This window comes from Eptatretus burgeri, chromosome 2 (genome assembly GCF_056783735.1).
Source record: "Eptatretus burgeri isolate ZD-2024b chromosome 2, Ebu_testis_v1, whole genome shotgun sequence".
Taxonomy (NCBI): Eukaryota; Metazoa; Chordata; class Myxini; order Myxiniformes; family Myxinidae; genus Eptatretus; species Eptatretus burgeri.
In genome coordinates, this window is record NC_140962.1 from 55,532,225 (window position 1) to 55,558,714 (window position 26,490).

The following is a 26,490-nucleotide window of genomic DNA, read 5'->3' on the forward strand; positions in this document are numbered from 1 at the left end:
ACTGGCGCGCACAGCACAGTAACACGGTGTGACTTTCTATGTTCCAGGTTTGTGAAACATACTTGTTCGAAAGTCTTTGCTGTTTCACCATATGTATGAACGTTTGGTACTCTTGTGCTTTCCCGTTTTCACACCACTGTCCACACAAAATTCATCAATCAATTCTATACAGAGTCCGAGGGACTCATACATTGTGCAGAAAGGGAACATCGGTGTCTCGTCTCATCCAAACTGTTTGATCACTGTATTTTCCTGGATCCGCTGTTCATCGTTATCCTCCATATTAGCAGACTTACCGTAGGCTACCAGAACCTACTTTTCAATACTTGTTGTTCGTGATTCTGGTACGTCCCACGTGCACTCTGACAATATCTCGGTTACTTGGTACCTACCAGCTGCAGAAACCACAATGAGCGGCTTTGGTGATGACAGGCACAAATCCAGGGCTCCACGGAAATATGACAGTGGTGCTCAAAAGCGGGAAACTTCCTAGGAAAAAGATGAAGGACACAAGGCCATCGTCGACAAGACCCAGAAAATCTCAGAGTTTTTCACTCCTGCACAAACAGGCGATTCATCCATGACAGACGCTGGAACACCAACAGAGACAGAACAAGCAGATTTGGCAACGCAACCCCGGCGTCAAGATTCGCCCAACATCTCGGAAGGTTCCACCGATGAAGAACATGCATCAGATGAAGAAGCGGGAGATATACTGACTGATCGTGGACCTGGCTTTGCCAATGACATTGGATGTTGGCCTCCTGAGCGACCGTCGTCAGAGATGATCGACTTCTGGTCATCACGAGATTTGGAGCCCCTGCAGAATTCGAATGGTCCCTTTGATTCATCCATACAGTTTGTTGAAGGTAGGAAACGCTGCTGCTCCAAGAATCTTTTTTTACCATAGACTACAAAACGGAGAGTCCATGAAAAGGTCCTGGCTTTGCTTCTCCACATCAACCGGAAAACTGTACTGCATCGCTTGCAAGCTCTATGGAGGTGCTACTGCCGTGGACAGGGAATGATTCAATGATTGGAAGCATGCCAGTCGTTCTATCGAGGTGCATGAGCGTTCGCTTGTCCATTGTGTGAATATCATCCACTTGTCAGACAGCGCAACATCCGCAGGTCGTGTGGACACTGAACTCGTCAAACAGTTGAGTGAGATTGCGTCCTATTGGAGGGAGGTGCTGAAACAAAGTGTGAGCGTGATATTGTTTCTCGCTGAGCGTGGTCTGGCGTTCCGTGGATCACATGAAATTGTTGGGTCATGGACGAATGGTAACTACCTTGGTTAATGGAATTACTTGCGGAATAAGATCCATTTTTGGAGCAGCACATTCAGAAATATGCCAACCAAGGTAGTGGCTACACCAACTACTTATCATCTATGACATGTGAAGAGTTAGTCTCCATCATCGGAAAATCTGTTCTGGATAACATCATCGCTCATGTGAAAGAGGCAAAATACTTCTCTGTGTCAGTCGATTCTACTCCTGACATAAGCCACATCGACCAGCTCACAGTTATTCTACGATACATCGAGAACGAGGCTCCAGTGGAGCGTTTCATGACCTTTCTGAGCAACACAGGACACACTGGACTCCAGCAAGTGACGGCGTTACTGGATTTTTTGAAAGCCACTGGAGTGGACATCGCTAACTGCCGAGGACAATCTTACGATAACGCATCTAATATGAGTGGCCGATACAACGGGATGCAGGGAATGATCCAACAGGAGAACCCTTTCGCAATATTTGTGCCATGCATGACACACTCACTGAACTTAGTCGGTCAGTTGGCCGTGGGATGCTGTAGACCTGCAGCAGCATTCTTTGAATTCGTGGAACAAGTGTATGTATTTTTAGAGCTTCCACGTCGCGCTATGCCAGATTATTTGATGCACTGAAAGCCAAAGGTCTGCAAGTACCAAAGCGCCTCAGCGACACTCGCTGGTCGGCTCATTCTCATGCAACCCGAGCTCTTTGAGATGGTTACAGCGAAATCATGGATGTCCTCAATGAAATCGCAAACGATGAACAACTGAAGAGTGAAACGAGAAACACCGCCGAGACACTTCACCAAACGATGTGCACACTCGACATAGAGTTCTATGCTGGTTTCTGGTCTACTGTCCTTGGTAGATTTGATCGTACGAGTAAAACCCTTCAGTCACAAGCGACCGATCTCAAACAGCCGTGCAACTCCTCAAGTCACTGGCGAGCTTCGTGCAGTCATTACGCGATCAGTTTGATACATTCGTTGTTGATGGAGTGGAGCGCTCATGTACGGAGGAATTCACTCGCGGATCGCGTAGACGAAAGCGTAATGTCCGCCTCGCTCCCTTGGACTATGGACACACTCCAGAAGTAGAACCAGACGCCAAGGAGTCCTTTCGCATCAGTGGATATGTTGCAGTGATCGACGTACTGCTGTCACAGTTGGAAAAGCGTACAAACGCTTACAGCGAGATGAGCGACAGATTTGGATTCCTGCGTGCTCTTGTTCAACTCGAAGTGGAGCAGATTCGAGAGTCATGCTCGAAGCTCGTCGAGCTGTATCGGGAAGATCTATCACTAGACCTCACAGAAGAAATGATTCAGTTTCAAGCCATGATGAAGGAGTCAGAGCCAGACTCGGACCGTACTGAACTCGAGATGTACAGTTTTCTCATCGAGCGAAAACTCACCGATACTTTCCCAAACATGGAAGTGCTGCTTCAGATTTGCCTCTCACTGATGGTGTCGAACTGCTCCGGGGAGCGCTCATTTTCGAAACTCAAGCTCATCAAGAACCATCTTCGCTCCACGATGGGGCAGCAGAGACTGGTCAATCTGACCATCATTTCAACCGAATCCGATATGCTCAATTCCATGCAGGTGGACAATATCATATCCGAGTTCGCTGCCGCGAAGTCGCACAGGAAGCATGTCCATTGATTAAGGCATCGTGTGTATGTTCATTGATGTGGATGACACTGCCGTATATTTGCGGTCGCTGGAAGTCGGCTATTAATCACCATTTCGGATTTCTCTTGTCCAGAGGGTTTTTAGAAGTTAGAAGATTTTTAGTCGAAGTTCGTAGTATGATTAATGACAGTGCATCGTTTGTTATTTTCTTATATTGGTCCATCTCTTTCTCTTACTCTTGCAGCAACAGCATTTTTGTGATTTGATTTTAGAATGAGCTCAGAGATAAGTCATCAGCTCATAAATAAGTCATCAGCCATATCAATAACAATCCGTCCATCTTGTCATATTGTCAGATTTAATTGTAATTTGTGAACATGTATGCCAAATCATTCCTGATCAGGATCTGCCAAATCTATAGATACAAGTTCAGTTGTTCATGAAAAAGCAGTTCTAATTTAAGTTGTTGATTAATCTCCAAATTTGGGGGGCTCCCACAATCATTGTGCCCATGGCCCCCCACATGGTAAATCTGGCCCTGGTCCCAGCTCCAGCACGATTGGTTATGACAGGTGATTTCTCCTCAGCACAAGCAGTCAGGCAGCTTCTTACTTGGGTACCCAGTGAGTTCCGACAGCAGCAAACGGTCTGGCATTCTGCCTTTTAAGCAGCTTGAACAGGGCAGAGACATTGGAGGGGGGGGGGAGGTTCAGGAAGTCAGAGTTCATGGGAGGAGGAGAGCCCGAGAGCAAAGGTCGTGGCGTGCATTGTGACCCATGATGTCAATCATCCTCAAGTTAAGGTCCTCCCCTGAGCTGACACTACCACATCTTTAAAGGGTATTCCCACCGAGTGGTCTTTCCTGCCCAGATGGTTTGAAAATAGGAGCGTTGTTCTCCCCCTTGTCATCTGAATTTGTGGTTGTCTTGTCTGTAGTGCAGTGTCTCACAATGTGGTTGTGTGTGTTGCTGTATGAGAGGACTAATAAAAGAAAGAAAGGAAATTTAGGAATAGTGAGTTGCACCCAATATATATGTGAAGACTGTAAAATGATAATTTTGGAGAGAGAAAGAGAGAGAAAGAAAGAGAAAGAAAGAGAAAGAAAGAGAAAGAAAGAGAAAAAAAGAGAAAAAAAGAGAAAAAGAGAGAAAAAGAGAGAAAAAGAGAGAAAAAAGAGAAAAAAAAAGAGAAAAAAAGAGAAAAAAAGAGAAAAAAAAAGAGAAAAAAAAGAGAAAAAAGAGAAAAAAAGAGAAAAAAAGAGAAAAAGAGAGAAAAAGAGAGAAAAAGAGAGAAAAAGAGAGAGAAAGAGAGAGAAAGAGAGAAAAAGAGAGAAAAAGAGAGAAAAAGAGAGAGAAAGAGAGAGAAAGAGAGAAAAAGAGAGAGAAAGAGAGAGACAAAGAGAAAAAGAGAGAAAAAGAGAGAAAAAGAGAGAAAGAGAGAAAAAAGAGAAAAAAAAAAAAAAAAAAAAAAGAAAAAAAAAAGAGAAAAAAAGAGAAAAAAGAGAGAAAAGAGAGAAAAGAGAGAAAAGAGAGAAAAAGAGAGAAAAATAAAGAAAAAGAGAGAAAAAGAAAGAAAAAGAAAGAAAAAGAGAGAAAAAGAGAGAAAAAGAGAGAAAAAAAGAGAAAAAGAGAGAGAAAGAGAGAGAAAGAGAGAAAAAGAGAGAGAAAGAGAGAGACAAAGAGAAAAAGAGAGAAAAAGAGAGAAAAAGAGAGAAAAAAGAGAAAAAAAAGAGAAAAAAAAAAGAGAAAAAAAGAGAAAAAAAGAGAAAAAGAGAGAAAAAGAGAGAAAAAGAGAGAAAAGAGAGAAAAGAGAGAAAAAGAGAGAAAAAGAGAGAAAAAGAAAGAAAAAGAGAGAAAGAGAGAAAAAGAGAGAAAAAGAGAGAAAAGAGAGAAAAAGAGAGAGAAAGAGAGAGAAAGAGAGAAAGAGAGAAAGAGAGAGAAAGAGAGAGAAAGAGAGAGAAAGAGAGAGAAAGAGAGAAAAAGAGAGAAAAAGAGAGAAAAAGAGAGAAAAAAGAGGAAAAAAAGAGGAAAAGAGAGAAAAAGAGAGAAAAAGAGAGAAAAGAGAGAAAAGAGAGAAAAAGAGAGAAAAAGAGAGAAAAAGAGAGAAAAAGAGAGAAAAAGAGAGAAAAAGAGAGAAAAAGAGAGAAAAAGAGAGAAAAAGAGAGAAAAAGAGAGAAAAGAGAGAAAAAGAGAGAAAAAGAGAGAAAAAGAGAGAAAGAGAGAAAAAGAGAGAAAAAGAGAGAAAAAGAGAGAAAAGAGAGAAAAAGAGAGAAAAAGAGAGAAAAAGAGAGAAAAAGAGAGAAAAAGAGAGAAAAAGAGAGAAAAAGAGAGAAAAAGAGAGAAAAAGAGAGAAAAAGAGAGAAAAAGAGAGAAAAAGAGAGAAAAAGAGAGAAAAAGAGAGAAAAGAGAGAAAAAGAGAGAGAGAGAGAGAGAGAGAGAGAGAGAGAGAGAGAGAGAGAGAGAGAGAGAGAGAGAGAGAGAGAGAGAGAGAGAGAGAGAGAGAGAGAGAGAGAGAGAGAGAGAGAGAGAGAGAGAGAGAGAGAGAGAGAGAGAGAGAGAGAGAGAGAGAGAGAGAGAGAGAGAGAGAGAGAGAGAGAGAGAGAGAGAGAGAGAGAGAGAGAGAGAGAGAGAGAGAGAGAGAGAGAGAGAGAGAGAGAGAGAGAGAGAGAGAGAGAGAGAGAGAGAGAGAGCCTACTTGTGCTGTGTGGTGCATGAAATGGTAATCACCGTGCATGGGACATAAATAAACTAGGATTTAAAGCAGGAATAAAGGAAGGACAGGATGGGTATAGAGGAAGAGGAAAAAGACCAACTATAGCACTCGAAGCACATTTATCCTCATCCTCTCGAGACAATGGGTGGGGGCTTGTCTGGGCACATATACTAATAATATAAATGACGAGGGAACTCTAATGTGTCATGGATGTTCGTTCACCTGGGGGTCAGTTGTATAACCACCACAGTATGAATTAATTGTTGATCCATACCTGCGACTTATCAATGCAAATTGAATGGTTAAATTTTTACTAAGTAATAAGACAAGTAGCATGAACATTTACAGGTTGATGCTAATTGTCTTATTAATAATGTGTTTACTCACCTCATCTGTCTCCTCTTTTCCTGTTCATTCATTTCCTTGCTTATTGTGCCCAACTTTTACCCCACTGTCCATTGTCACTAAGTTACCCTTTAACCCTCTGTCACCTCATTCTTCCATGAGCCTAGAATTTGTATCAAAAAATAATAAAAGGTCTGTATTGTCCAAGCCAACAATCTACCATGACCTACTACAAGCTTGCCATCAGCAATCACAATTGATTTAAACCCATCAAAGTGGTTAACTATTAAAAGAGATTGCTATCCAGAGTAATTGTGTGGTATGACAAGACTCAGGTCTTTGTGTGTTGTATAACCTTAAATATCAATTCTCCCAACTCCAAGCAATTGTTCATGCACGGAACTATTGCACAATGGTGTCATATTGTTTTGATAGTAAGTAACTTACACATCCATCCAGCAAAGTGTGTGGTTCTCCAGATGGCCAGCAGCATGCATGTCAGTAAGTAGGCGCTTTGCTTCTGCTCCAATGGGGCAAGGAGAGGCCAAAAACAGCACAAGGAGTGGGAGACCCTTACGCATGATATCCGGTAGGCTGGCTGTTGTCAGCTCAGGCTGGAGAGTACACACAAAAAAGACTTTTATGCCTTCTCCGCAACACTGCTGACAGACAGCAATACGGTGGTTCATTTCTTCTTTAATAACTTATTAGGCCGAGTTATTTTCTTTCTTATCAGAAAGATAAATAAGGTTTGCTGGGTATTTTTTATCCATGTTCATTTTTATCCATCTTACCATGTTCCTAACTCTTCATTAGGAGAAATATTATGAGCAGAGCTTCAAATATCGAGTGTAAAGGAATCCCCTAAGAAAAATCTCCTCTTGTTTCTCATAAGATGTGAGTGAAATCTCGTGAGAATGTCATCAAATCTCATGAGACATTTTTGTTCGGTAAATAAAAGGTGGAAAATTACACGTTTTTAAAATGTAATGTTTAGATGTTTCCTCTAGGTGTTAGGAGAACCAACAGATGTTTTTTCAAAAGTTTAAGCTGTAGTGAGTGATATAGATCAGAAAAAAACTAACAAAATCTGGCTGGCTGTTGTTTTGAATAGCAAGAATCACGTCTTCTGCACTTCCTTTGGGGAACATGAACATCTTGAGATCATTTTCTCCTGGGATGTTTACCAGAACAAGCGGTAATGAAGCCCCAAAATGTGTAGATCTGGAAGTGAGAGATGGAGGATCATATTAAATATCTCAGAACTCAATTTTTAAGGCTAATATCATGTGCAATCAAAAATGAAATCTTAGATGATGTGTTAAAAAAGACTATACACATCTGCTCCCTACAGGAGTGTAATACCCCCTCCTTCTGGCAAAAAGCATTTGCACTATACCATGTGTCCATCCATTCATTGGGACCATACTCTGTGCAGAGCATTGGTGCTGCCGAAGCAATCTCCTGAGCTATTGGGTGCAATCTTGGACAGATCACCACTCCGACACAGGATACCAGCAAGTTGGTACTCATTTTGCCGACCTCCAAAGGATGACAGGCAGAGTCAACCCCACCTGGTATTAATTCAACAGCCATGCAGGATTTGAACTCAGTATCCTCGGATCCCAAGCCCACCACCCTAACCAATAAGCAAACACTAGGCATAATACCATGTGTACAGTGCAAAAATGCACATCATCTCCACAGCTGACTTGTAATACCGTATCCCACCATCACCGCGTGGTGCTATGTGGTACACATTTACATATATAATTTGCATTCCCCCTCTCCCCTTCCATTCCCCTGCGAATACAATTTTTGTAATGTATAAAACCCTCCTAGGCACACCCCAAGTTGAACCATGAACAATCAGTTGTGTTTGTTGATCACAAGTGAGATGTAATCCAAGTCATCTGGACAAGGGAATGTATCCATAAGGAGACTTTTAGAAAATGTTTCCAAAATGCTAGATTACAGGCATATGTTGAAACAAATACAAAATAGAGGAAAACATGAAGGATAAATTGTTTTTTTGAAAGCCACAATGGTATTTCAACTTGAAAAAACAAACGTTAAACGTCATAGTGAGACATTTCTAATTTAGCTCTCGATACATTTTAAACATTGCCATTGATTGGTGAATTCATACTCTTCCAAAAATGACTTACACATTCCTTGCCCCAGAATTTGAGCTACATAGCCCGATGAGTGCCTTCCCTCTCAGCATCTTGATGACATCCATGAAAACTTGAGCCTCTATAAGGCAACACATAGAGAAAAACAACGTTCAACTGTTCATGAGAAACATCTCCATTTCATGCATGGTCTGAACACTGACTTCAAGTTTAGCCCTCTATCTGTAGACTTGAATTATTTTTACATCTGCAATTTGTTTGTCTAAATATATTGCCTTTGATGTGCTTAGACATTCCTTGCAATAAATTTGAGTTTGGAAGATTTGCAAAAGCATATATAATGTCAACAACAAGACATTAACAAAGTTTTCAAATACGAAAATCTTAAACCATATCTATGAAAGATAATTTGTCATGAGCATGTCCACATAAATTATATTTCAAATATAAAGATGTTTACCATCCTTCATGTCCTCTGTCAAAACAGCTGCAATTGTAAGAACTGTGGCTGAAGCATCGGAGCCCATTCGGCCAAGAAACTTCAATGTCTCTTCCAGTGAGTCCAACATTGATGGCAATGGAGAAATAGACCTGCAGAATATGGGAATTACAAATGCAAGTGAGCTTTATGAGTTTAATGAAACACTGGAGTAAAATGTTGTACACCAGAAATGTCATTGACAAGAGGAGTAAGGAAATTTAATTGATAATAAACAAAGTTCAGATTCATTAGATATTTTTTTTTAAAATAGCATTAAGTTCTACTTACATAAAACTAGGATGAAAAAGAGAGAAAACTTTGAATAACTGTTGCACTAACTGTCAGAATTATTTACATATTCATTTCAGGAGTAAAGAGATGTCAATCACTTTTCATGAAGAGCGTTTTAGTAACCAGAGTGCTAAACCTGGATGAAATGGCATCAAATGTATCCAGACCATAGAAGGGCAGGCAGATTATCCCCTCCCAAATTATAATTTGTGAACTTATGTGGATTAAAAAAAATGACAATCAGATAATTACATGGTATTTGTCCTCAGATGATGGCTCTCTCTCTCTCTATCGAGTGCAGCCTGTGGATGGTGGTTGTATCATTGGTTGGGATGTGGCTATGCCGCTGATGCAGTGTCCCCCATTACCAGTTCACTGGTGCTCATTTTGCCGACCTCAGAAGGATGACAGGCTGGGTCAACCTCCTGGTGTATTTTAATTCAGTGGCCAACAGGGCTTGAACTCAGGACCCTAGGATCCCAAGCCGCCACCCTAACCACTAAGCCAACACCAGGCTTAGATGATGGATGAAATCAACAGAATGTTAGCCTGGAGTTGGCTTAAGATCCTAGTGTCTTGAGTTCAAGCCCCTGTCTTTCTGATGTTGAATTAACACCCGGTGGGTTGACTCAGCCTGTCATCCTTCTGAGGTCGGCAAAACGAGTACCAGATTACTGGGAACAGGGGATATTGCATCAGCGGCACAGCCATGCCCCCAGAAAATGGTCCTATCCGGTTAAGCAGCCACAGTCTGAATACTAATAAATGAATAAATAGAACGTTGATGGAGGTATGCCAAATCTCATGGGAAGCAAGAGTAAGCTGATATTTTGGGCATTAACCCTTAGTCATTTGAGCAAAAGACATTGGTGAGAAAGACTTTTATAATTATTTTTTTGTTTGTATTCTTCATTCTATCCTGAAATAGGTTTGTATTCCAGAAGCGTAGAAGCAAAATATCTAATACTGCTTTTTGCCTTCAGTTGAATTAAAAAGTTTGGGATATGAGTCAAGCATACTTGCCACAAGAACACCGATTATTCAGTATATCCCTAATATGCATAATGGTTCTGGTTCTGTACTCGGTACTGTCAAGAGGCCACATTATTTTATAAACGTGAAGGCAGAAACAGTTCTACCAATGCATACCTCTACCAGACTGAGCAGTTGACGTTTTGTATCCCACTGATGGGTGAATCTGGATCTGGACCTGAACCAAAATCGAATCGGCTTGTTCTTGTCACTTAGGCCTAAGTCACATTTGCTCTATGGTGAGGATTCGGTGGCCGTATGCCCTCAGAATTGACAGAAACATGCGGCGGCCGCAGAGTTTCTGCGATGGCCTCAGGGTGGCCCTACGCCATTTGGCTATCTTTTACAGGCCATAGGGATCGCCGTGGAATTATAACGCGGAGTTATAACTTTTTTCATTTCTACGTTCGCCGTAGCAATTCGACAAGCCGAAAAAAAAAACTGGTAATAAAAAAAAGAAAAAAGAATGAACCCACTCGTTACCGTCCGTCTGGCCGCACGATCGCCTTAGGCGATCGCCTTAGATCGCCTTAGATCCGGCTCTTCAGAAAAATCTAAACGATTTGTCCTTATCACACACCCAACATGTCTACCAAATTTTGTCCAAATCGGTTCACAACTTTTTGAGATATTGTGCTACATATAATTTTTGGCCTTATCTCTGAATGGTGAAGAATCACTTAAAAAATTCTCAGATCAGGATCTTCACAAAAACCTCAACAATTTGTCCTTGTCACACACCCAACCTGTCCACCAAATGTCGCCGAATCCGTCTGCAACTTTTTGAGATATCATATTCACAGACAAACAGGAAGACAAACACATAGTACAGATGGGTGAAAACATAACTTCTGCCCACCTTCAGTGGCGGAGGTAATGAACAATATTTCAAGACCATATTAGCATTAAAATTACTTAATTAGGCTATTGTCATGATTCAATAACTAATATTTTCAGAGCTTATATCCTTTCCATAGCTCAAACAAAATATTTCAAAAATAATAATGCCTGTAGTTTCAAGTGAATTGATAATAAAAGTACATTATTGCAAATTTGAAAACCAGAAAAAGAAAGAGTTTAACATCAAGACATACATGATGATGTAAATGCATGAGTATTTTGTTTTGGGAAAGATACATAATGAAAGAAAATTGAAAAAATACTCCGCATCAAAATAAATTACATCTATTCTTTATCACAGGATTTCCTTTTAATGTATGCGAGCATGGACAAAGAGCGCTTATGAAAACACACACACATGCACGCATGCACGCACCATTGCTTTGTCAGCATTTTGAACTCTGCTCAATTTTCAAGGTCACCACTACAGTCTGGTTCCTGCCAATGAAGGGTCTTGAAAAGCAGGAAATTGAAGAATTATTAATGTTTGTACTTATACCTAATCCTGGCAATGAATCATAGCCTTGGAGTTTTGAAGGCAGTTCTGTATTTCCTGTGCATTTTTGTTTCACTCAAACAGGGGCAAAGTTGCAGGAATTTCCAAGACATCAGTTGGTGTAACTTATGACTGCTCTCAAAAGTTCATCATGATATAAAATGGAGTAAACATTGATGTACGTCCCTGTATGCGAAACGCAGCTCAGAGGTGCATGTGAATACCTCAAAGCTAGCATGCTCACCTCTACACTTCAAAACAGTATATGGCGATTCAACTTGGGGTTCCAGATTTATGGGCAATATGCTCACCAAAAAGAATGGCAAACTCGACCGTTACATCATAATCGGCCAAAAGATCATTTCAGAAAACATGCTACCTTGAAGCTATTCAACATTTAAAATTTAAATTACAATGCATTAAATGGTATTCCACTTTACCATGTAAAATGCAAATGATGAAGAAATTAATGGGAAGTGTTATTCATGTAAGAGACATGGTTAAGCGGAAGGATCAAATCAATGATTCAGAAAGCAATGAATTTGTGAAAAAAATTGGACGAAGGTCAAAGTAACCATCTCTCCCTAAAGGAAAGGATGAGCCAACTCTTTTGGTTTGCATCAACACAAGCATTTATCTGGCTGTGATTGGATAAAGGATCACTGTGGTTGATTAAGCAGAGACACGATGGTTTCCAGTAGCGGCTGGTAACCCAAACAAAAGGAAAGGCATAAAATATTGGCAGGGGGTCGAGGTTTTTCGATACTGTTTATAAAAAAAAATCAAAGTGATTCTATACAAATAGTTCAAATTTACGCTATATCTGATATACTTGATTATTTACCATATGAAACACCAACAAAGCATGGTGCTAATAAAGACATCTACAATTGATTAGTCATGAATCTGGACAATTATGCTATAATGCCTCCATCACAATAATAATTATCCCCATCATCATCAGACTGGCAGGATGGCCGAGCCTAGAAGTATGAACACTCGCCTATAAGCTCTCTAGCCTGGGTTTGAATCCTGGCCCAGCTATAAACTGTCATGCTGCTGTTTCACAAGCGTGGCGATTCATCATTCTGTGTGCCATCCCTCGGTGGACGTTAAACTGGGCGTCCTGTGTGCTGGCATAAGTTTGTCGATGATGAAGATGCCACGATGTCCTTTGCAAAGAGTAGGCGAGCTATTGCCAGCACCCTGAACAAATTCCAAATTCCTGCCCGGACATCCTGTGTCGGAGTGGTGACCCGTCCAAGATGTCAACTCCAGCCAGAGTAACTGCTTCGGCAGCACCGACACTGTTTAATGGTTTATGATTTGATCCTCATGATCACATACCGTATTTAAAAAAAATGACCAAACTCGACGAATGTTATAACAATAACAACAACAACAACAACAACAACGAATAAATGTGGTCTATTTCATCAAGTCAAAACTTTACTCAATATAATTAGCAACATGGTATTATTTATAATTAAAATATGATAGAAAACCAAGTGTTACATTTGAAATGAGAAGGGCACTTGGTAGACGCATACCTTCTCCACGCAATGCATGATCCACGAGAACATATCGGGCCCAATACATTTTTGAAATATCATGCAATCCAGTACTATATCGTTTTTGACCCTAATCTCTCAATGGTGAAGAATCACTTTAAAATTAAATAATTATCTTATCCAGATCCGGATTCAGATCTTCACCAACATCGAAGCAATTCTTCCTTGTCGCACACCCAACCTGTCCATCATGTTTCATCCGAATCCATCAACCACTTTTTGAGATACTGTGCTATGATTCGTTTTTTGCTGTATCTCTCGATGGTGAAGAATCTCTTTAAAAAATTATAGTAGTCAGATCCGGATCTGGATCTTCACCAGAATCGAATAAGTTCACCCTTGTCACACACCCAACCCATCCACAAAATCTCATCCGGAACCGTGCACAACTTTTTGAGATATCCTGTACACAAACAAACAAATGAAATTGCTTGTTGAGCAAGGAATTGCCGGAATAACTGTCATATCTCCATGATCTCTGAAAAAACAAAAACCTGGAAATCAATTTGGTTCTTCTAAGTCGATAGTGCTACTGTTTAATGAGTTATAGCACTTAGTTTGGTCATGATCATAACTTGGAAGTCAATCGCACTTGAAATGGCGTTTTTATCGCAATTTGAAAGTTTTGACCCGACCACTAAGAAGGGTGTTGGTGTGACACCCCAATGAGACAGATGGTTGGATGCAGTATTGGAAGATGCACATTTTGGATTTGGTTTGAAGTCGATATGGCCATTTTAGCAGACGTTATTGCGAAAATAAGAATTTCGGTTTTTCGGTGACCTTGACCCTGACCTTTGACCAAGATTTGCCAAAAACGACAAGTGTCTAAGTTGGACCATGGCCGACGTCTGTACTCAGTTTGGTCATGATCGCTGAAATGGTGTGGCTGCTATAGGGTAAACAAACACACAAACAAACAGACAGACAGTCAGACACAGAATGACACACACAACCGACCAACATAATTGCCTAAATCCGAAGGATTCCAGCAATTAACAAACAAACAGACAGAAAGGAGGTGAAAACATAACATCCTTCACCTTCGGTGGTGGAGGTAATAAAGCATGAGACGCTTTTTAAAAGGGAGATGTGTGACCTTAACATTTGGGGTCGTCTAACTGCTACATTATATCTGTAACTGCAGTTGAAATGACGATTGACAAAAAATAATGATAAAATGATCCAGCAAGTATTGTAAATTGATAACACTTTTTAAATTAATTATCAGCAAAGCATCATCCACTCAAGTTCTCTCAGCCACAACCTTCAGCCTTCCACAGTCATCAATATGCCAAAGTGATGGCAAACAGAGGTGAGGACAAATTATATTGGGTGAAACAGACAAGGGATACCAGACATACTGGACTCAGCGGCATAATGTTTAGAGCATCTGCTCCGAGTCTTAGAGGTCGGCGGTTCGATTCTTACCCTGGCTGAGACATACCAAAGACTTAAAAAATGGTATGTTCTGCTTCCTTGCTTAATGCTGAACATTTAGAGTTTAGTCTTGTTAATTGCCCCACTGACTGCAGAGAGAAAAGTGACATCAATTTTAGTCACAATGATGATATCATTGATACCTTGAGTGCCAATGAAGTGACATCACTTCATCAAAGGTCAGAGGTTGTGTTTGGCCAGTATTGCTTCATGTGTTTGATTGCATGTGTATGTGTTATTTGGATGACGGCTCCATCACGAGACTCAGACCTTGTAAAAATAAAATAAAAAGAGGAAGATGTTGCGATTCCTGCTTCCTCTGCTGTGGTTTTCTTAACATGTATGAAGAGAGAGAGAGAGAGAGAGAGAGAGAGAGAGAGAGAGAGAGAGAGAGAGAGAGAGAGAGAGAGAGAGAGAGAGAGAGAGAGAGAGAGAGAGAGAGAGAGAGAGAGAGAGAGAGAGAGAGAGAGAGAGAGAGAGAGAGAGAGAGAGAGAGAGAGAGAGAGAGAGAGAGAGAGAGAGAGAGAGAGAGAGAGAGAGAGAGAGAGAGAGAGAGAGAGAGAGAGAGAGAGAGAGAGAGAGAGAGAGAGAGAGAGAGAGAGAGAGAGAGAGAGAGAGAGAGAGAGAGAGAGAGAGAGAGAGAGAGAGAGAGAGAGAGAGAGAGAGAGAGAGAGAGAGAGAGAGAGAGAGAGAGAGAGAGAGAGAGAGAGAGAGAGAGAGAGAGAGAGAGAGAGAGAGAGAGAGAGAGAGAGAGAGAGAGAGAGAGAGAGAGAGAGAGAGAGAGAGAGAGAGAGAGAGAGAGAGAGAGAGAGAGAGAGAGAGAGAGAGAGAGAGAGAGAGAGAGAGAGAGAGAGAGAGAGAGAGAGAGAGAGAGAGAGAGAGAGAGAGAGAGAGAGAGAGAGAGAGAGAGAGAGAGAGAGAGAGAGAGAGAGAGAGAGAGAGAGAGAGAGAGAGAGAGAGAGAGAGAGAGAGAGAGAGAGAGAGAGAGAGAGAGAGAGAGAGAGAGAGAGAGAGAGAGAGAGAGAGAGAGAGAGAGAGAGAGAGAGAGAGAGAGAGAGAGAGAGAGAGAGAGAGAGAGAGAGAGAGAGAGAGAGAGAGAGAGAGAGAGAGAGAGAGAGAGAGAGAGAGAGAGAGAGAGAGAGAGAGAGAGAGAGAGAGAGAGAGAGAGAGAGAGAGAGAGAGAGAGAGAGAGAGAGAGAGAGAGAGAGAGAGAGAGAGAGAGAGAGAGAGAGAGAGAGAGAGAGAGAGAGAGAGAGAGAGAGAGAGAGAGAGAGATAGATGAGATAATCACTGTGCTCGATAGAGATAGATAGATGAGATAGAGTCAGTAGGATCTCACTTGTATAGGAAGCAATGAATGGGTACGAGATTTTCCATCGGCTAAAATTTCTTTCAGATGCGTTCACAGAGTACTTCACGTGCAAAATAAGTCATAGTGTTTATTCGAATAAGACTGAATATGTTGTTGCTCGGTATGTCATCTACTGGGATAAATTTACGCCAAACGGCTGTGCCTTCCCTGCCAACCAATACAAACGATGGTTTCCGTTTCCTAACCCCATTTTACCTACAACTAAGGATTCCCTACAGATATAGAGAAAGAAAAACACAATCTTTCAGGCATTTCTAATTTCATTCAAATCACAACAGCATCGTTGTCATCGGCTGTGAAGCTGATCAGTAGCAATGAAATGAGCTTTCCTGATCATTTATAAATACGATTTGCAAAATGGGTGATGAATATTTTGCCCCACCATTGCAGGCTGACCAGGTGTCTTGTATGTTACAGGATCATCCCATTTCATACTTTCCCCAAACCCAATTTGTGTGTCTGGTCTTGCCGTGTTCATGATGTGGTGCTGTCATGCCATGTTTGTGCTGTGTTTGTACCGTGTTTGTGCTGTGTCATGCCATGATCATGCTGTGGTGCCGTGTTCATGCTGTGTGTCATGCCATGATCATGCTGTGGTGCTGTCATGCCATGATCATGCTGTGATGCCATGATCATGCTGTGGTGCTGTCATGCCATATTTGTGCCATATTCCTGTCATGTTTGTGCCATGTTTGAACCGTGTTTGTGCTGTGTCATGCCATGTTCATGCTGTGGTGCTGTGTTGTGCCATGTTCATGCTGTGGTTCTGTCATGCCGTATTTGTGCTGTCATGCCATGTTCGTGCTGTGGTGCTGTGTCACGCCGTATTTGAGCTGTTATGCCGTGTTCATGCTGTGGTGCTGTGTCATGCCATATTTGTGCTGTTGTGCTGTGTCCGTGCTGTGGTGCTGTGTCATGCTGTATTTGTGCTGTCATGCCTTGTTCATACTGTGGTGTTGTGTCATGCTGTATTTGTGCTGTCATGCCATGTTCATACTGTGGTGCTGTCATGCCATATTTGTGCTGTTGTGCTGTGCTGCTGTGTCATGCCGTATTTGTGCTGTCATGCCATGTTCATGCTGTGGTGCCATGTTTGTGCCATATCAAGATCCTGTCCCAGTGGAGGGTGGGTGGGTAGTGCTAGGGGGGAGAGGGGATGTGGGATGGTGGTGGGTTTTATGTGTGATGGTTGATGGGGGATTGTGAGGGGAATGTGTGGGATGGGGTGGGCATTGTAGGGGTGAGGGTTTATGATGGATCGTGTAAAAGTTAGTGGTGCTGGGGTTTGGAAGGGGGGGGGGAGAGAGAACCCTGAAGGTTTTTGCGCCCGAGGTCAAATCCTCTCGGAGGAGTACATAATACATGCATACATACCTATATACATACTTTCTCTCCATTATAAATAGATGGCGGTTCATTTGACTTCCAGAAATTTGTGTTGATAATAGCTAATTATTTTCAGGTGCTCTAGTAGTAACTGCCAGGCAATGGCAACAGGTGCTTGATTCACAGCTCAACTCACCTGTGTACACATGCTGCTAGCTGGGTAGAGATGGTGTTACAGTTTTGAGCAGTCTTTTTCTTCCGCTTAATGGTGGGGATGGCATCCTCTCTCAATCATGGAGGATAACCACAACATCTAGCCATCGCTGTTGTTTCATAACAGTGCTATGTGACATGTTACGAGCACAAGAGCGGATATTTTGTCGGCCTGATCCACACTCTGGTATTTTTGACAATCCTCATCTAATTTCTGGAAAACTTCGGGTCTTTTGGCCATTGTTGTAGCATGAAACCATCTTGGTTTCTATTACTATGCAAGCACCAAGGACGCGTCGACTCGGCATATTTGTGGAAAATCAAAAATTATATGCCGTTTGAGTTAAATCGTACCGCGATGCAACCCAGAGACAGTACAGAAATGACAGTCCACTTCCCGATGTGACATCACGGCTAATCTGAAGACGAAAAAGAATTCGACTTTTAATCGCAAATTTTCCTTCTTTACAATTTAAAAATTGGTAAAAAGACACATCATATCGATTTTGTGTGTATCAAGGGATAGATTAGCGTTGAGGTGGTCTGAGCATTTAGATTTCCCTTTAAGAGGTTCAAATGAAATGATGACAAACATCGTTTTTTTTTTGTAATTTAATGATCAATCTTGTGAGATGATGGAATCTCGCAATATGTGATGGACATACAAACGTAGATTACATTTTTAATAGTTAATTATTTCACCACCAAGATGGAAATTGAAAAGGGGACTCCATTAGTTTTTGCGCATTGACGTCATGAATCATCATGCCAAGTTACAAAAAGATCCATTGAGCCACCTTGAAGGAGTATTGAAAACGAAAAATTTGTTAATGAACCCATTTCCCGACTGACCGACTTATTGATTGAAGGGCATCATTATGACTTTAAGAGCTCAATTCACCTTTGGCGTAAACGAGCAAAAAAGAGCAGATTTCATAAATTGTATTGATTTGATAGACTATATGTGTTGTCATTTTGAATAAGGAGGTGATTTTTCCCCACATTTACGAAAAGTATTTCAATACATACTTGCAGGCATCGATGGTGTGAGCACAAAGTTTGAAGAAAAAAGTGAGTGGTATTGAATCAACATGAATAAACTTCCACATAGATGAGTTATTAGAAGGAGAATGATCAAATTAAGGTGATGTGAAAACTTGGCCTTAAGTATGTCACAAAGTATTGTATTTGAAAATAGCAGTCTCTAGTACTTATAAAGTCTGATCTAGTAGGAAATATGCTTATAATTGGTAAGCTAATTGAGATATTTTTCTGAACTCATTGAAGCAACAAGTTTAAGAGATGACGATGGCTTGGCTGGATGATATTTCAGAGAAACAAAGAACAAAATACTGGATGAAAAATTATGCACACATGTATTTACCATACTGCAGACGCCTTATTGAGAAAACCATGATTGTAAAAGGATTAGATGTGTTAGCAGTCTTGAAAGGTATGCAAGTAATTAAAGTAAACTTGGAGACATTACACATGGAATATTGGCTGAAACACCCTCTTCTTGTGCCAAATATTTTCTTGCATAAAAGCTTGTAGTGTGTGTTAATTCAGCACGATGTCTCTTAATTACTCACAGCTTTATCCAACTCAACAAAGACTCCTCTGCCAGCATGTTATGGTAAAGTAAGGTCGGCTGAGTGCCCGCCATGAGGAGAATTCTGGGAAAGTGAGAGATTCCGGCTTTGGAACACACGTCAGTCCAGTCACCGCAATCCACACGCCACACCGAAACTTGATCATCCATTTCTGCATACAGTCAGGAATACTTGGCCAGTTCGATTCCATATGCCGATAACAGATTTCGACATACGACTCAAAATAAACCAGGTGAAGCTGAAACCTGTAATGCGTTGCTCAGATTAATGTAAGCGTGTGTCAATAAAAGATTAACTGCTTCAAATGACCTTTGTGCTTTTAGTCATTACCTAAAAAAATTTTGGTTAGCAAGAATAACCAATGATCTTTGGCGAAGTCATTCAAGCATAACCAAAGTATTCGAGAGAAAAAAATGACGTTTTCTATGGAGCAAAGAGTAAACATTGCCAAGTGGTATTTTGAGACCAAATCAATTGCTTCCCTCCAGCCGAGGTTCTGTACTGAATATGGAGCGCATCCAAGAAACAAGCCAGCCATTTGGAAACTTGTGAAAAAGTTCAAAAGTGAAGGGACGATTCTCAACATTAACAAGGGAAGTTCCGGTCCCCAATAAGTGTACGGTGCGAAGGAAACATGGAATGAGTTGGTGAGTCAGTCATGCAAAGTCCAAAGAAATTGCATCCACAAAGATCGGCTGAACCGGGTCTCACTCCCAGCAGTATCAGAAGAATAATGAAACAAGATTTAAACCTCTTTCCTTACCACATTACAACAGCCCATAAATTGACTGATAGGGTTAAAGCAGCACGAGTCGCTATCTGTGAGATTCTGCAGCAGAAGATGGAGGCAAACCCAAATTGGATTCACGATGTGTGGTTTAGTGAGGAGGCACACTTTCACATCAATGGTGCTGTCAATTCACACAACAACATTTTCTGGGGAAGTCAACACCTAGATGAGGTCGAAGAGAAGTCACTTGAGGGTCAGAAAGTGACCGCTTTTGTGACTGTCAGCTATAGAGGTGTGTTTGGGCCGTATTGGTTTGAAGACAAAAATGGAACAACGGTTATCCTTAATCAAGAACGATACCGGTCAATTGTCAACACATTTTACGAAGACTTGAAGCAATCGATGAGCACTGCAGCCCTCTGGCGACAGTGGTGCATGCAAGAGGGTGTTACCCTGCATACAGCCAATGAAACAATTGCCTTTCTGCGTCAAAAATTCGGACAACGACTTCTCAATTTGCGTATGGAAAATGAATGATCTCCACACAGCCCCGAACTCAATCCACGGGATTTTATTCCTCTGGGGAGTTTGTAAGGATAACGTCTACAAGGAACACCCCAGATCTGAACATGATCTGAAGGCAGCAGTTGAGGCTTATGTGCAGACAGTAACCAGTAAAACTTGCAGAAACGTCATTGAAAAGTTCTCAATCCGTGTGAAGGCATATTGTGTGCGTGAGGATGCTCACATCAAACACCTAAACTACAAGTGCATTAACGCATCATGAGTTTCATTTCTCCATGATTTGATTTTCATTTTCAGAGTGAATTTTTTGTTTTATTACTCAATGTTTTGGTTAATAAAGTTTTGAAGTGGTTAACATTTTATTGACACACACACATATGAGGTGGACAATTTAACTGTTCAATAAATATTCCTCAAACTGACTTGGGCTGAAAGTGCAAAATTTGTTGACAACTCGTTTATTCGCACACAGGTTGAAGTCCAAAAAGGTTATAATGTGTTGCTTTGATGTGACAAATCATTGTGTCCTGTGCCTTGAGCACAGGGCACACTGATGTGGAGCAACCACAAGTTTAAGATACAAATAAGGTCCACAATCTTTATTACTAAATTTCCACAAATTATAAATTACTTTTTACTGGACCCTTGCCTTGAAGCATTTTTGGGTTGAAGCATCCTCTGAAACTTAATCAGTTGAAATAAAGTTATGACCTCACAACTGAATCCTAATTTAGTTGCCTTAACATGGTACACCAGCTTTATACTGGAACCATTATGTTATTCAAATAACAGAAAGTACATACCTTTCACTTTCTTGGCCACCTCAACGTAAGTAGGTAAAAATGCTTGCGAAACAATGTCCCCTGGTGATCAGAGTAAAGGGTGGGTACATGTGACAAATGTCAGAGAACATAAATGGTGACAATAAATAGGTGATCAAAAAAAAATACCTTTGCACAAACAGTATGTGTCAGGGTTAGTGTATTTCTGGATTGGGTGGAAGGGTTGGGTTGAGGAGAATGGATGACACAGGCATGATGGGCCCATTGGCCTCCTCTGGCATTGAGATTTCCTGCATTACTTTGGTGAATGACCTTTTTTGTGACTAAAAGAAGAAAAAAAAGCCCCTCGCTTGTTGATAACTCTATATGTACATACATGAACAAGTCAGAAAAAAAGTATTTTTTTAAATGAAGGAACATGCAGGGATGGAATCCCCAAATAACAACGAAACAATATAGGAAGGAATGACAAATAAGGAATGACAATAAATGACAAGTAGGAATGACACCAAAATCCTTTTCCAGATTGCCATCACAACATCTCTTCACACATTATCATTCCTTCCTATCTTGTTTAGTTGTTTTTTTTGTTGTTGTTGTTGTTTTGGGTTTTTTTTGCTTTTTTTGGGGGGGGGCGAGGGGGATTCCATCCCAAATGTGTTTTCTTTAAAGTAAAATTAAAAAAGTTTGTTCTGACTTATTTAACTATTTATCCAGGTCTGGATGCCAATGTCAGTTTGTCAGTATTGCTTCTTTTGTTGAATCTATCATACATGATGAACCATGCGCCAAGCTGTAAAATAACCAGTTTATTAGCCAGGGTTATACTGTTACAGATTTGAAAACCTTTTGCACACAAACAGCCAGAGTCCCCGCAGTTCAGTTATTTTGATAAGTATGTGTTTATAGTTAGGGTCCCGTCCTTCTGTCTAATGGGTTAATTTCGTATGTGCGCTGTGAGTTATTTTCTTAGCTCTAGAATTTATATCTACAAAAATAACAACAACACTATGGACCATTCCCCGCACAATGGCGTGCTGAACACTGAAGTTCTGACTCCAGACGGCGGCCAATCGGAAGGGTGCAAGCGCGTTTGCTGCCTTTCAGCCAATGGGCGCAAAGCGAGCTCCAAGAGAATAGCAGAGTCTATTCGGGGGGCAGGGGATCGAGACGCCCCGACACGCCCCCGATCAATCATGGAGAGACGGCAGATTTCCCCTGGCGAATGAGGGGTGCGGTGACGTGAGACACGTCCCCCCCCCCCCCGACCCCGGTCGGAGAAGAAATAGATGGGATGGCGCAGTCATCTTGTGGCTGGTCTCGTCTTGTCGCTGGCTCTGGTCTCTTCACAGTGATCCCTCGCCTCGTCATTATTCGAGCTGGCTGGCGTCCGTGGCTGAATCATTGGTCCCTCGGTACCTGGTATATTGGCGCGGGTTCGGGTCCCACCACCTGACAAGATCGACGTTACCGCACAAGGCAGGCAGGTGCAAGACCAGGCTCTACCCTCAGCTCGCCTTCCCTCCCAAGCTGAAGGGTCAAATAAAGACCAACCGGCCCCATTTCTTTTGGGTGTGTGTGTGTGTGTGTGTGTGTGTGTGTGTGTGTGTGTGTGTGTGTGTGTGTGTGTGTGTGTGTGTGTGTGTGCGGCACCAGTCTGTTAGGTAGAAATTGTATAAGTGTTGATTGCTCATTGTACATTGCATTATATTTGTGATTAAGTCTGCTCTGTGTCTCCCTCCCTATTGTAAATAAATATCTGCGAAATGTACCAGCTCATTGTCTGTGCTTTCTTCCATTGACCCAGCACGGTGCGGGCTTGAGAAAGAGTGAGGCCGTCTGTGCCATAACTTGTCTTTGGAACCGGCGCGGCTCTGGTAACTCCCGCTCGGTTACGCCGGACCCGAGTCGGTACATGCGACTCAGTTCGGACAGAGTTGGCCGAGGGTGTGGCTTCCCCGGTAGCTAGAAGACGTGAGTACTTAGGTAAATTGGAATACACAAGTGGACCCTACCTCACGCCGTCAAAATATTGGTGACCACGGTCCTTTGAGTGACCCGACGACTCCGGAGTTATCTGTGGTGATGATCTTTTAATTCCGATCTTCGGTGGGAGACGGCCCAACTGCTCTGTCTAGTGGTCGTCCTCGCCACGGACCCACGGCCCACAACAATACTAGGTGGTTTACTATTGCCTTCCCAGCGTTGTTTGGCCATGCACTATCTTTGGAATTCTGAGTGTCAAGTAAGGAAGCAACACGTACCATTTTTAAAGTTGTTGGTATGACGAGAACAGGGTTTGAACCACCAAACTCCCAAATCCAGAACAGCACAATTACATGGCAGCTACAAGGACATGAATTGGTGCTTGGGTGTCTGTCTGCACATCTCGGTAGAAACTAAATTAAAGAAATAAAAAAAATATATATATATATATATATATATATATATATATATATATATATATATATATATATATATATATATATATATATATATATATATATATATATGAAAAAAACAAAGACCCACTCACATCTCTCACCAATGAATGGAGGGAATAACCAATTAGCTCTCACCTGATAAACTAAACCCAGGTGGCTCGGATTATATTAATAAATTTACTTCTCCAATGCTCTTCAAGCTGAAAAAAGCTACATAAAGCAACCATGAAAGGCTACCAAGGTAAGCCCTTTGCTGTTTTAGACCCTTCCCAGAGTTCCTCCACAGCTGTAAAGACATTAACAAATAGTACACACATGAGAATCCCAATGCTATACACACCCTCAGCTGCCAGACCGGTTTCATCGCTGAATGGTAATTCATCAGCGACAGCGCAGCCCAACACAATCAAAAGCACATCGAACTATGCACAAAGTTTAGGCCCCACCTCCCTGTGTTGTGCCCTGCATTATAATGCGGTGCCAAGGCTGTCGTTCCTTATCAATGGATGGATGTAGGGAAGGATGGATGGAAGGGATGGATTGAGGGAAGGAATGGATGGATGGGATGGAAGGAATGGATGGATAGAAGGGATTGATGGATGGATGGATGGAGGGAAGGGATTGATGCCCATGATGAAATCTCAAGGGAAGCCCATGTTATAATCTCTTTAAAAATAGTATATTCTGTTTGAAAGTGACAAGTAGTTTTGCTATCCTGTTTGAATGTGCTGTTCTAATGTTTCCCATTTTGTTCAATACTATACTAATGCCGGCAGTTGGGACCATTCCCTCCGCTTCCACTCCAGTCCCCCCTCCCAAATGCAAGTCGACCCCTCCCCTTCCCTTTAACTCAGTGAAGCGAATGGTGGTATTCGCAAGTATATATGTATCTTTCACACTGATTTCAAATTTGCTTTGATAGAATAAAATTAGCAGACAGAAAGATATCAAGATAATTGAAACAGAAAGTTCTGGTGTCTTGCGTGTGATGAAACAGTGGCACTGACAAAGAGAGAACAACAGAGGTTGCAGGTCTGTGAGAACAACTGGGTCAGGAGGATTGTGGGAGTGAGGAGGGTGGATAACAAGAGGATGGATAAACTGAGGGAGGAAATTGGTGTGTAGTTGAACTTGACGGGAAGACTGATAAAAAAATCCGGCTGAAGTGGGCTGGTCACATGGTGCAGTTAGAGGAACAAAGAATGGCAAAGAGAGTGGATAGGTTGAGGGAGGTAGACTGTGGTTGAAATGGGAAGATTGTGTGAGGCGTGATGTCAATAATGTGGGGGTGTTTGGGGAGTGGATTGAGTTGGGTGAGGACAGGTGGAAGAGGAGGAATATCATGGTTAAGGCAGGGCAGAAGCTTGGTACCAACGGACCTCACCCTGATAAACGGAATAGAAAGATAAAAAGAATAAAAGCGATAAATCAGCGTTTGTTCAATCCATCAATGCTTAACACTTGGTTCCTTCGGAAAATGATAAATGCTGCAGGTATAACCCAATGATTGGTGATTACAATCTGGAACGAATCACTGTACCATCTTCACAAAGCTATGGCGGTCATATTCTACAAGAATCATGCCAACATGACGTCATCACTTCAGAGCTCTTTTGTGGTGCAATTTTAAAAATCTGATTTTAAAAGAAAATTGTTATGGTACGGGTGCAATGCCCAAGAGAGAATGTCGCTTCCTCCCATTTTTATCATTGTAATTGCTTGAGCCATTATTGTCCTCGGCACGATGACATTTATCAACATTTCTAAGGATGAAGAATTCAGCGATATTATGATCTATCGAACTTTTTCAGGAAGTTCATCCATCCTCCATTTATCCACCCTCTTAACTCCCGCAATCCTCCTGACCCAGTTGTTCTCACACACCTGCAACCTCTGTTGTTCTCTCTCGAAGGAACCAACTTTAGCGATGTATTTTTGGCATCTTTTTCATTCTTGTTAGTTATGCTTATGACTTCACTCCAGAGTAGTTTTTAAGCATATAATTTTGTACACATTTGAATAGGTAGTCATTTTTTTCCTGTGCCATCCCATCATATGGAGTACTATCATACTCCATGATAAGCTCATGTTTCAAAAATGCTGACCACAAATGAAAGTCAGCAATTCATGGAAAAATAATTCTACAATCTGTGTTCCTTTATAATAAATTAAAAATAATTTATTGCACAATAACAAGAGAAAAAAAAAATGCATAAATGTATTTCTTTAAAAGTTACTTCAGCTTCTATCATGAACCTGTGAAAGTTGAAGATGTATTTCTGGTCAAAAATCTCGGGGTAAGAATTTCATGTTTATTCTCCAAAGAATAAGATTCTCAATCTTAATGGCTGTTTACACAATGTAAAAGTATTTATTTTATAATAAAACTTACAGCTGAAGTAAAACAGCAGAATATGACTTCCTTGTAAATTTGGAAGCTCCGCGAAGGACTTGTCAGTCAATGCAGGAACAACTGCTATCTCTGTATTCCAAGGTTTACCATTTCTTAGAGCCACTGCAATCTCGTCATCTTGTGTAACTGTAAAGAAGAGTTTTGTCAATGTTTGGCAACAGTATGCAATCATCAACTACATTATGCAAGCGAGAGATCGATTTAGCATGTTTCAGTGCCACTTAGTGGATGTGTAATTACTTGGTTACTGAGAGCAAAATCCTGCCCTTACATATGGGTGAATTCCCAAACTTTTATGATTTATGATTTACTGGTAAGGGTAGCCAGTGTTGCCTGGTGCTATTGTAATCCTCTCGGCATTTTGAAGAAATCAAATTTCATTTTATTCCAATTTTTTGGTGGGATCTATAACACTTCCCTACACCCACTAAGGAATGGGGTCAGGGATTACTTAATATTACCTTTCACATAGCTGCAAAAGAAAATTCCCCCCCCCCCAAAAAAAAAATCCAACTTTTTTTTTCAAAATTTTCAAAATTTGTTTTTGCCGAAAACACTTCCCAACCCTCATTGATGAACTACTGAAAGTTTGACGAATATACATTTGGCCATCTTTGAGAAAAATGGTGACAGACAGATAGACAGACACACAAATGTCTCTCTCATAGTACTATATAGAATATAAGACTTCCACCAGTTGGTGCTATATGATACACTTACTTAGAGATAATTGGGGTCCTCCCCAAACTCTGAACTT

General features: G+C 41.2%; 1 protein-coding gene across 2 annotated transcripts in view; it reads right to left on the reverse strand.

Moving 5' to 3' along the window:
• Window positions 1–26,490, reverse strand: part of TXNDC16 (thioredoxin domain containing 16) — a 131,676-nt gene that overhangs the window by 24,294 nt on the left and 80,892 nt on the right. The window contains exons 12-18 of one of the 2 annotated variants that reach the window (XM_085869382.1): window positions 25,713–25,859; window positions 20,898–20,957; window positions 18,819–18,990; window positions 8,565–8,695; window positions 8,138–8,225; window positions 7,055–7,193; window positions 6,417–6,583 (exon numbers count right to left, since the gene is read on the reverse strand). In XM_085869382.1, coding sequence (XP_085725508.1) covers window positions 6,417–6,583; window positions 7,055–7,193; window positions 8,138–8,225; window positions 8,565–8,695; window positions 18,819–18,990; window positions 20,898–20,957; window positions 25,713–25,859 — 904 coding nt within the window. The remainder of the gene's footprint in view (window positions 1–6,416; window positions 6,584–7,054; window positions 7,194–8,137; window positions 8,226–8,564; window positions 8,696–18,818; window positions 18,991–20,897; window positions 20,958–25,712; window positions 25,860–26,490) is intronic. The other variant, XM_085869383.1, reaches the window with a different exon arrangement.